This window comes from Myotis brandtii, unplaced genomic scaffold (genome assembly GCF_000412655.1).
Source record: "Myotis brandtii unplaced genomic scaffold, ASM41265v1 scaffold179, whole genome shotgun sequence".
NCBI lineage: Eukaryota > Metazoa > Chordata > Mammalia > Chiroptera > Vespertilionidae > Myotis > Myotis brandtii.
Genome location: NW_005356635.1, coordinates 6815276 through 6827298, shown reverse-complemented (window position 1 = coordinate 6827298; position 12023 = coordinate 6815276). Strand labels below are relative to the sequence as shown.

The window sequence follows — 12023 nt, the reverse complement described above, 5'->3', positions numbered from 1 at the left end:
GGCGGGTCCGCCCCGGGGCGGAGGTCACTGGTCCTCCGTGTGGAGGCTGATGGCGGGGGATGTTACTCAGAGCAGTGAACTGCGGAGAGACTGCAGGTGCGACGCGTCTGTGGGAAGGGGGAGCTCCCGCCGCCGTCTTTGGCCTTTCCTGTCCCTTGGCGATGTTCGCGAGGGCTGCTGCTAGAGCCCACGCTCCTCCGCGTTTGTCCTGCCCCGTGCTCCATCCTGGAAACCATCCACACCTTGTTTCCCGAAGCCCTTGAGTCCTACTTCCCTTTATTAAACTTTTCTTCCGGATCCCCTGGAATCTGCACCGCTTTTGAGTGAAAATATCTCTCGTTGTGCCCCACGTTCAGTGCCTTTGGGGCAGGCTGAAATGTTGCCTTATTATGATGGATGGGTTGGACGAACAAGTACAGAGGGCGATGGGCATGACAAGGGACAGGTGTCGCCGGCGGGACGCTGGGACCCTCCAGGGGTGGGGAACACCAGTCTTTCAAGAACTCGATAGTGGGCTTGCCTGGAAGAGAGCCCAACACTGTGTGAAGATGGCCCTCAGGTCAGAGGCTGGGGATGCACTTTCCTCTCAGCCCTCAGTGGAATTTCCACTGCCTCCTGCCTCCACGTTGGAAAATGGGCAAAGGGAGAATGAGGAAACCTAAGACAGAGTGGCTTTGTGACAAAATGTCCCAGCTCCCTGTTTGGGCAACAGTGACCCCAAATGACCCCTGCCAGAGCTTGATCTTAAGAGTCCTGTACACTTGGGTGCCCACCAACTTGCTGTCGTTAAAATCCCCTCAGAAACAGTATGCCCCAGAATTACCCCAGGGAAGGACTGGGGAAATCCTAAGGCGGGACGGTGGTCTTGGCAGGGTGGGGTTTGTTGAGCAGGAACAATAGTCCTTCTGTTTGCCTTTGGTCCCCGCAATTAGGTGATTATTGGAGACAGTTGTGTGTGTGAGCGAGCGAATGAGAATGAATGAGTGCAGGGTAGGGGGTACGTACTGCTGGCTTCTCCAAGGAAAACAAGGAACCTTTATGAGCTTGTGGTGATTCTTAAGTCCATTTAACAGCCATTGGCCACTGTTTAGTCAGAAGCACTAAGGAGGCAAGGCCTCTTTGAGGAGCTGACATTTGAGCAGACACTCAAAGTGACTCTTGAGGGGTGGTGGGAGGCCTTTGCTCCAGGTTGAGAAAACTATAAAAAGCCCAGGGCCTGGCAGAAATGTAAGCGCCAGAATGAAGAATATGGCCTCTGCTTTCAGACACTTTCAGCTCTCAACTCTCAATTGGAGTTGTTAGTTAGATTTATGCTTGGCTGAAAATACTGTCTGTGGTACCTCCCAGGAGAAACAGAAATTGCACTTCTGAATAGCTTCATCACCACCTGTTAATTGCCTCTGAGTGTTAAGCTAGTCTGAGAATTTAGCTTGTTTGGATTCTAAATTAGGACAGATTGAGAAAGGAACTGATTTTTGCCAAATTATTGGTTGCAATGGGTCCTGGGGTGGCTTTTTCAAGGTAGAAGGTTGTAATGAGTGTTGTTTTTTCCCTCTTTGTATTAAGATCAGGCCTTTGTTACACTGACCACAAATGATTCCTACACCAAAGGAGCCCTGGTGCTGGCCTTGTCTCTGAAACAGCACAGGACCACCAGGAGGCTGGCGGTGCTCGCCACTCCGCAGGTCTCGGACTCCATGAGGTGAGCACTGCGCTGCCTGTCTGTGGTGGCGCTTTGACATCCCTCTCCCATTGCTGGCATCAGTGGGCACTGAGGCCATACCCTTTACAGGGCTTGAGCACCTGGGGGAGGAAGATTCGAGTTGCTGAGTGAAGGATTTCAGGGTATGAAACCTCTGTCTAGTTTACGGGAGATATTCTAGCGAAGCTCCCTTCTGTGACGTGAGGAGTAGATTGACTCCCCCTTAACAAGTAAGTCCTCAGGGTGTGGGTTTCCATACAGGCATTCCCTTCATGTAGTCACACTTCACATGCACTCCTTTACCAAAATGCAGCAGGGGCTGTTTGGTTTCCTGTTTCAAACCAGGGAAACCTCAGGTGACTTTCAAAGAAAATAGCAGTTTTCTCCACTGTCATTGACATTTGCATCCTAAAGATCTTTATTTACAGATTAATAAATTGGTATATTTGCCAAAGGACTTTCTGAATTTGGGGTTGTGCTAGGAGAGCAGCCCGAAGGGCACAGCTGCTTGTTGTTTGGGTTATTCACTTTGATTTGTTGGAATTAAATTTTGAAGTATCTGAGTGAACTACCTACTTCCTAATACTAACTTTAAAAATATCTGGGCACACTAGCTACTCTGTATTGTGTTTATTTTGGCATTCTTTTATCCCTCTTAGAAATTGAAAACATCTTTTTGTGACTTTTTTCAAAATATGTGAGCACATGCTAAGGACCTCTGAAAAGGAGAACATACATCTATACATATATATCTACATGCATACATGTACACAAGCAACCTTGTTTCTAAAGCAGTGGTTCTCAACCTCTGGCCCTTTAAATACAGTTCCTCATGTTGTGACCCAACCATAAAATTATTTTCGTTGCTACTTCATAACTGTAATGTTGCTACTGTTAGGAATCGTAATGTAAATATCTGATATGCAGGATGGTCTTAGGCAACCCCTGTGAAAGGGTCATTCGACCGCCAAAGGGGTCGCGACCAACAGGTTGAGAACCGCTGTTCTAAAGGGTACTTTAGGAAAATGCAAGAAAGTTTATCTCCTAGCCCTGGCCTGGTGACTTGGTTGGTTGGAGCGTTGTCCCATACACCAAAAGGTTTCGGGTTCCAATCCTAGTCAGGGCACATACCTAGTTTGTGGGTTTGATCCCCAGTCTGGGTGTGTACGGGAGGCAACCAATTGATTTTTCTCTGTCACATTGATGTTTCTCTATCTCCCCCTCTCTCTCTAAAAATCAATTAACAACAACAACAAATAAATTATCTCCTAATGTGTATATCCTAATTTGTAGTTTATTTATGGGGATATATATAAGAGGATATATATAAGAGGATAGTCCACCCCCACACCTTTACTGTGGTAAATGGTACCATTTCTTTTCAATAAGATCAAGTTTATTGTGCGAACTAGAACATATTCTTGGACAGCTCTGGAGACAGATAATACAGCACCAGTTTTGTTGTGCATGTCTGATATTAAAAACTCTCAGTTATGATCTGTATCATGTTTTAACTTAGGTTGAGTTTAGTGTCTTACTAAGTATACTCCCCTCACCACTTTCAGATTGCTTCCTAAAATAAATCTTTAATTGGGGACATGGAGAAGTGTTGTACTTCACAAACGGAAGTGAGTCTCTCTTTATGCTAGGAGTGCTAAGCACATCATAAATGCTGGTTACATTCTATTCTTAAAAATAGCTTTTTTTGCCCTAACCGGTTTGGCTCAGTGGATAGAGCATCAGCCTGCAGACTCAAGGGTCCCAGGTTCGATTCTGGTCAAGGGCATGTACATCCCCAGTAGGGAGTGTGCAGGAGGCAGCTGATTGATGTTTCTCTCATCGATGTTTCTAACTCTCTATTCCTCTCTGTAAAAAGTCAATAAAATATATTTTTTTAAAAAATAGCTTCTTTTGAGACAAGTTTAGGCCATTCTCTGTTAACTTCTTTAGCAAAAGTGATTAGTTACAGGCTTCATTGCAGACATTATATGTACTTCACTCAGCATCATTTGTAAAAATATGTGATAATCGGAAAGAATCAGTTCTAATAAGATAGTGTAAATACATAGGCTGTTGCAAAGATGCATTCTTACCACGTGCGAGTCACTTTCACAGCTGTTGCCGCAGTTTGCCTGGTGTTCAGTGGTACAGTAAAAAATAAGAAACTTCTATAAGAGTGTCTTAAGACAAGTGCTTCATACTCACCAATAAGCAGTTATTATTTTAGTGAAGTTAATTGCACATGCAAAATAACATAATTTGTCCTGAAGTAAATGAGGACATATTTAAGAGATTGTGCTATGCCAAAGTAATAACTTGCCCTACTAATGCATGGATAGGCTAATAAAAATGCAGTCTTATGGTAGATGTCACTTGTTCTGAAAAGATGCTAAGCACTGTTTTTGAATTTTATTTTGACAGGAAAGTTTTAGAGACAGTCTTCGATGAAGTCATCATGGTAGATGTTTTGGACAGTGGTGATTCTGCTCATCTGACCTTAATGAAGAGGCCTGAATTGGGTGTTACCTTAACTAAGCTCCACTGCTGGTCACTTACACAGTATTCAAAATGTGTGTTCATGGATGCAGATACTCTGGTGAGTGTGGCTTTGACGGCTAAAAGGATGTATATGGTAGCTGTGATTGGTTAGGCATTAGCGGAACGCTGCCAAGACTTGACCGTAAAGTTCAGATTCAAACAAGTGTCAGGTGATGAAGAAAAGCAGGCCCAGGCTGCCTTACAGCTGTCATCTGAACAGTTAAGACCAGCAACAGATTGCGTCTTTTGTGTTGGATGGCTTAGAGAGAGCTTAAGAACATTTTTGTAATGCTGTCCCTCCCCCTCTTTGAATCAGGTCCTAGCAAATATTGATGATCTTTTTGAGAGAGAAGAATTGTCAGCAGCTCCAGACCCCGGGTGGCCTGACTGCTTCAATTCCGGAGTTTTTGTGTATCAGCCTTCAGTGGAAACATACAGCCAGCTGCTGCGTGTTGCTTCCGAGCAAGGTAGTTTTGATGGTATGTATATCTCTTTATCATGTTATCTCTTTATCTGATCAGCTATTAGTAAATTCTATGAGGTGCTCTTCTCAGGGATATTGTTGTTGTGGTTCCTTGTGCCTGGAACACAGCATTACATGAGGTGTAGCAAGCTTTTTATGTTGTGTACTTTGGAAATACTAGTGTGTTTGTGTGTGCACCTGCATCTTTTTTCTATAGGTATATAAGAGTATCCTAACTAGGACAGGCAGTTTATAGTCTTACCTTTATTGGTTTTCCTGTGTCTACTAGTAAATTAGAGTATGATAAATGAATCATGATTATTCAAGAATTCAAAAGACTAAGAGGCAAATAGAAAACTTGAACAACTATTTTTAAACCCGAGTAAACTTACATGCAAGACCTAATAGGACCAAGTGTTGTCTCCATGGAAATTGGAGGAGTAAACCTAATAATTTGGCTCTATCCTCTTAGGAGACATTAAAAAATAAGATAGGCTGTTTACATGAACAATCTTTGTCTCCATATTCTCATTCTCTGTAAGGCTTTGCATCAGATAGAATGGCATCTGTAAGGCTGAAGAGTGATCACTGGTGAAGTCAGCATCCATTTTCCATAATGATAAGTGTATCTGTAGGGGTATGTATACATAGAAAGGTTCTGACTACTTGTTATTTAGGGTCTCACATTCTCTGGAGAATTTTGATTAAATGAATTAGTAGGTATGCTTCTATTTCAGGACAGTCTCTGAAATAAAAAGCTGTGTTTTTTTAAACAACAAAACCATACACAATAAGACAAAACTACTAGTTAAATGCAAAAGCAGCTTTTTAAAAATTAATGTTGATGAACCTTTTGAATAAAGGAAAGACCCCGTGTATCCAGGAAGAAAGACATGCCTCAGGAGAAGCCCTCTCAGCAGTGACTCACTGTCAGATACTTGACATTGTGGCAAAAGCCCAGGCCAGGAATGCAGGGCTGGGCCAGAGCCTGAGCTCTGCAGCAGACCAGGCCCTAAGGGGCTTTTTCCTCCTCACTCCCCTCTTAGAGCAGACTTGAGATTTTCATTGAGTAGATCTTTTGAACTAGCAGAAACAGCTTTCCTCATGCACATAAGGTTCTGGCTTCAGTGCAGATAGGATTCATTTCCATTAACTAGTTATAAATCTAAAAGTCAAAATCTCAAAATTAGACTTTCTAAATTAAAAAATTAAATCGAAAAGTTTGTCTGAAGTTAAGAGATTGAAAATGAAAACATTTTAAGTTATACATAACACTGAAATTGGTTTTTTGATGTTGCTGTTCACTGAAATTGAATTCTGTTTAGTCATTTGAGGATTTGGAATATGCAGCTATTTGAAATGTTATTGAAAAGACTAAGGAAGTTTAAGTCTTAATCTTATTTCACTATTTGGTTAGTTTATGTTCTGTGCCAGTAGTTCTCAGCCTGGGGTGATTTGGCAATGTCTGGAGACATTTTTAGTTGTTGCAGCTGAGTGGGGAAGATGCCACTGACATTTAGTGAGTGGAGGTTAGGTGTGCTGCTGAATATCCTACAACATACAGGACAGTGCACAGCAAAGTGTTTTCTATCTAAAATGTCAGTAATGCTAAGGCTGAGAAACTGCTCTGTCCAGGACATTACATGCTCCAGGACAATGAGTAGAGCTGTCTGGACTGTAATAAATGGCAGCATCTGACATTAATCAGTCTTGAGTAAGAAGTAATATATTGAGTGCTCATTGTGGGCAGGGCCAAGTATAACTTCTTCACTTTACTGACTTATTTTTTTAGCTCCTACTGTTTCCCTTTCATATAAGGAATGAAAGCTGTATTAATATTTGAATTCAAAACATGTATTCCTTATTTCTACTGCTTATACTAAAAGTTGCCTTTGCATAAAAGGAAGGTGAGAGTACTTTTAGCAGAAGTCCACTGTTTGTCTTAACCTTCCTGCAAGAGTGTAGCTTTCTTTACCTCCTCTCATCAAATTTGAAGGAAATAATGTAATCCTGTCAGAAATTCAGTGTGAATTCTCAATTCCAGTAAGTGAATCACATTCTAAAGTAGACCCAGTGGCCTGAAATCCACATGATTATAAGAGTGTAAAGAGAATTCCATTCTAATGTAAAAGAGCATGAGATGGTGGTATTGGGAGAGAAGAGTTTGGATACCAGACAGTAGTGTGCCATGGTGACAGTTTTAGAATGTAAACTAATTACCTGGTGGAGACCAACCTGGATTATCTAAGTTATTCTAAAATCAAGAGGTGCTCACCTGGCCAGTGTGGCTCAGTGGTTGAGTGTTGACCTATGAACCAGGAGGTCACAGTTCAAGTCTCAGGGCACATCCTGGATTGCGGGTTTGATCCCCAGTAGAGAGCATGCAGAAGGCAGCCGATCAATGATACTCTCTCATCATTGATGTTTCTCCCTCTCTCCCCCTCCCCCCCTCTCCCCCTCTCCCTTCCTTTCTAAAATCAATAAAAATATATTTTAAAAATAAATAAATAAAATCAAGAGGTGCTAGAAACAAAAATAGATCCAAATTTGGGCCCAGTATCAGGACCCAAGTCTAGACTTCTTTCTGTCAGTATAGGGTTGCTTTCCTGGTGGAAAGAACTCTGGATTTGGAATCAGGGCCAAGAGTAAATTGGAAGGGGGCTTAAAAATGGTAGAGGAGCCCTAACTGGTTTGGCTCAGTGGATAGAGCGTCAGCCTGCGGACTCAAGGGTCCCAGGTTCGATTCCGGTCAAGGGCATGTACCGTGGTTGCGGGCACATCCCCAGTAGGGAGTGTGCAGGAGGCAGCTGATCGATGTTTCTCTCTCATCGATGTTTCTAACTCTCTATCCTCCCTTCCTCTCTGTAAAATATCAATTATATGTATATATGGCAGAGGAGTACATGGAAGCTACACTGACACTCTCCCAGGACCAAACTGGAAATACAACTAAAATAGAGAAAAACCACCCTGAAAAATTGACTCAAGAATAGTTGGAGAGAACCCTGATAACCAAGAATGGAAAGTGAAGATGCATAGAGACTGGTAGGAAGTGCAGAGGGCGTAAGGGCTGGACATACAGATGGCCAAGAGACATGAAAAATGCTCAAAATCACTGATCATCAGAGAGATGCCGATGAAAATGACAATGAGGTATCACCTTACTCCTGTCAGAATGACTACCATCAGTAAATGACAAGTGCTGGTGAGGATGTGGAGAAAAGGGAACTGTAGTACACTGCTGGTGGGAATGCATGCTGATGCAGCCATTATGGAACACAGTATGGAGTTTCCTTAAAAAATTAAATATGGCACTGCCATTTTACCCAGTAATCCCACTTCTAGGAATATATCCTTAGAAATCTAAAACACCAATCAGAAAGAATTTATGCATCCCTGTGTTCATAGCAGCACAATTTACAATAGCTAAGATCTGGAAACAGCGCAAGTGCCCATCAGTAGATGAGTGGATAAAAAAGCAGTGGTACATTTTACACCGTGGAATACTATGCAAGCAGTAAAAAAAGAAGAGTCTCATACTCGTTGAGACAGCATGGAGAGACCTGGAGAGTATTATGCTCAGCAAAATAAGCAAGTCAGAGAAAGATAAGTATCACATGATCTCACTCATATGTGGAATCTAATGAACAGAATAAACTGATAAACAAAATAGATCCAGAGACATAGAAGCATGGAACAGAGTGTGGAATCTCAGAGGGAAGGTAGGTGGGTGGGAAGAGATCAACCAAAGAACTTGTATGCATATATGCATAACCCAGGGACACAGACAATAGGGTAGTGAAGGCCTTGGGCGGGGGACAGGGGCAGGCTGGAAGGGGTCAATGGGGGAAAAAGGAACATGTGTAATACTTACAACAATAAAGATTTAATTAAACAAATAAAAAAGTACATTGGAAGGAGTTCTAGTATATTTTCTTATACTTTGTGCTGCAAGAATAGCATGAACAGTGTTCCCGGGTTGCCCTATGAAAGTCCTTTTTTCTATAGAATTAAAATAAATTATAAAATTAACCTAAAAAAACAAAAATAAAAGGTTAAAAACTATATTGCAGTATGGTAAAAAAAAAAATAGAGATGCTAGAAGGGTAGGTGAATTTATTAAGAAGCAGGGACCTGTAAACAGTGTTCAACTAGACAGTACTTTCTGCTTTTGCAGCCAGAATCTGAACCCGCTGAGAGGTTTCCTGTGCCTGCAGCATGCTTCCTTCTCAGCTGCAGTGTTTCAGAAGCTGGCCTTTCTTACGGTGTTCCACTCATTAGCTCTTGGTGGTGAAGGGTTGAATTTTCTCTTAATAAAACTGCTTAATTGACAGTTGAAAATTTAACTATGCAGATGGAACGTATAGTTATTCTCAATATGTTGTTTAAATTAATAGGAGCTCCTAACTGCAAGGTTGTTTTCACTGAATGTGTTGATAAACTTTACTTATCAGAGAATGTTCACTCGTGTTGTGGGAACCTGCTCCTATTTGGAGGGGTTTGCAGTAGTCCCCCCCTTTTCCACAGTTTTGCTTTTGTGTTTTGTTATCTGTGGTCAACCGTGGTCCAAAAATACTAAACATGGAAAATTCAAGAAAGAAACAATTTATAAGTTGTAAATTGCATGCCATTCTGAGTAGCATGATGAAATCTCATACTGTTCTGGTCCATCCTGAGTTATCCCTTTCTCCAGCATCTCCACATTGTATATGCTTCCTACCTGTTAGCCATCTTGGTTATCAGATTGACTGGGTGTTGCTGTGCTTGTATTCAAGTAACCCTTATTTTATTTAGTAATGGCCCCAAAGTGCAAGAGTAGTGAGACTGGCAATTCAGAAATGCCAAAGAGAAGCCATAAAGTATACATGTACGTATGCATGTATATATGTATAGGAAAAAACAGTATATAGGGTTTGGTACTATTTGCAGTTTCAGGCATCCACTGGGGGTCTTGGAATGTATCCCCTGCAGATAAGGAGGGACCACTGTACTATCTTATGGAATCCATACCTGTGTGACATAAAGACTTATTGGACTTATGCTTAATATTAATAGAATATTTCTTTGTGAGCTACATCCTGTTTAATGGCAGTAACCTTGCAGTGCCTCAGGTTTTCCATACAGTGCCCAATTTTGTGTGTTATGCCACAGGTGAGATGAACAGTTTCAGACTTTTCACTGTACCATACATTTTCTAACATTCACAGGTATCTGCCCACCCCCTTTCTCTCCCCGTTTTCCTGAACAGGGGGCTTAAGCCCCCGAATTTTTAGACTGGTATTAAAGAAAACTGGTTTGCACATGACTATATCTCAGTCTGAATATTTTGCAAGTCTTGCTTAATTTATTGCATACATTCAACAAAAAGTGATGGGGCCTGGTGTCCACTGACAAGGCTGCTGATGACTGAGCATTTGCAGCTGCTTTCACAGCTCTTCTAATGGGAAAGAATGTAGCTGTCAAGCTTCTAGTCACTTCTAGTCCTCAGTCACACATCATTACCCCCAATCACCAGTGCTGGCCAAGAGAATAATCCTAAGATGGCAAGTCGTGCTAGGTACCTTGACTTCTTTCCTCCCAGAATCTAAAGTATTAGAATTTAGAGCCAGTGACTACATACCTGATTCATAACTGGCTGGCACCTAACTTCCCATAGCAAAGTATCTTAAGTTCCTATACTGGTGTTTGTATTTGCAAACTGTCTTGCCATTTACTTCACAACTGAAGTTACACATTTCCTGAAAGTTGAACAATATCTGTTGTGAAATAGCTATAAACCAGCATTTTATAAAATGTGACAAGATAAGGTTAACTTCTGGACCTGTTAGCAGTGAGAGGGAAGAGGCCATGATATCATAGATACTAATCAGCAGTTCTGGCTCCACACACTCAGGTGTGATGAAACTGATGCACTTGATGCTTAATTTGAAGAAAGCAGCCTTAATGCAATTTGATGTTTGTTGGAATAAAGTCGTTCATAGTATTTTTTTTTTTTACGATCCTTTGTATTTCTGTGGTGTCAGTTGTTACTTCACCTCTTTCATTTCTCATTTTGTTTATTTGGGTCCTCTCTTTGTTTCTTGATGAGTCTGGCTAGAGGTTCATCAATCTTATTTATTCTTTTGAAGAACCAGCTCTTGGTTTTATTGATCTTTTGGGATTTTGTTTGTTTCTTTTTGTCTCTGTTTCATTTATATACATTCTGATTTTTGTTATTTTTTTCTTTCTACTTACTGTAGAAGGCCTTTTCTTCCTGTTCTCTTTCTAATTTTCTAAGTTGTAATGTTAGATAACTTACTAAAATTTTTTTTATTTCTTGATGTAGGCTTGTAGTGCTATGAACTTCCATCTCAGGACTACTTTCAGTGTGTCCCATAGCTTTGGGATTGTTGTGTTTTTATTTTCATTTGTTTTCAGGATGTTTTTTATTTCTTCTTTGATCTCTTTGGTAACCCATTCGTTGTTTAATAACATACTATAGCCTCCATATGGTTGATTGTGTTTGAGCATTTTTATTGTACTGATTTCTAATTTCATGCCATTGTGGTCTGAGAAAAAGCTTGGTATGATTTCAGTCTTCTTGAGTTTGTAGAGTCTTAGCCTGTGTCCTAACATGTGGTCTATCTTTGAAAATGTCCCATGTGCACTTGAGAAGAATGTGTATTCTGTAGCTTTGGTGTGGAATGTTCTGAAGGTGTCAGTTAGTTCCATCTGTTCTAGAATGTCATTTAGGATTGCTGTTCTTGTTGTTTTATTGTCTAGAAGATTTATCCAGTTATGTCCGTGGGGTATGATTGTATTGCTGCTTGATCTCTCCCTTGATATCTTCTAGAAGTTTTTTATATATATTTGGATGCTCCTGTATTGGGTGCATATGTGCTTACCAGAGTTACAGCCTTTTGTTTAGTCAATTCTTTTAATATTATGAAGTGGCCTTCCTTATTTCTTTTTATGGCCTTCACTTTCAGGTCTATTTTGTGAGATATAAGTATTGCTTTTTTTTCACTTCCATTAGCCTGAAAATTTTCCCCCCCATACTTTCACTTTCAGTCTGTGTGAGTCCTTTGTTCTAAGGTGGTTCTCTTGTAGACAGCATATATATGGATCATACTTTTGTATCCATTCAGCTACCCTATGTCTTTTGATTGGAGCATTTAGTCCATTTAAGCTTATTATTGATAGGTACTTGTTTGTTGCCATTTTTATTCTTTATGCCTATATTCCTTCCTCCCTTTCTATTTCTTCTTTTTTAAAAAAAATAAATCTTTATTGTTCAGATTATTACAGTTGTTTCTCTTTTTTCCCCCATAACTCCCCTCC

The 12023-nt window shown here is 40.8% G+C and overlaps 1 protein-coding gene across 2 annotated transcripts in view; it reads left to right on the top strand.

Moving 5' to 3' along the window:
• Positions 1-28: 28 nt before the first annotated feature.
• GYG1 (glycogenin 1) overlaps positions 29-12023 on the top strand; it is a 42696-nt gene continuing 30701 nt past the window's right edge. The window contains exons 1-4 of one of the 2 annotated variants that reach the window (XM_014537461.1): positions 29-96; positions 1567-1702; positions 4124-4298; positions 4557-4719. In XM_014537461.1, coding sequence (XP_014392947.1) covers positions 60-96; positions 1567-1702; positions 4124-4298; positions 4557-4719 — 511 coding nt within the window. In that variant the 5' untranslated portion in view covers positions 29-59. The remainder of the gene's footprint in view (positions 97-1566; positions 1703-4123; positions 4299-4556; positions 4720-12023) is intronic. The other variant, XM_005863486.2, reaches the window with a different exon arrangement.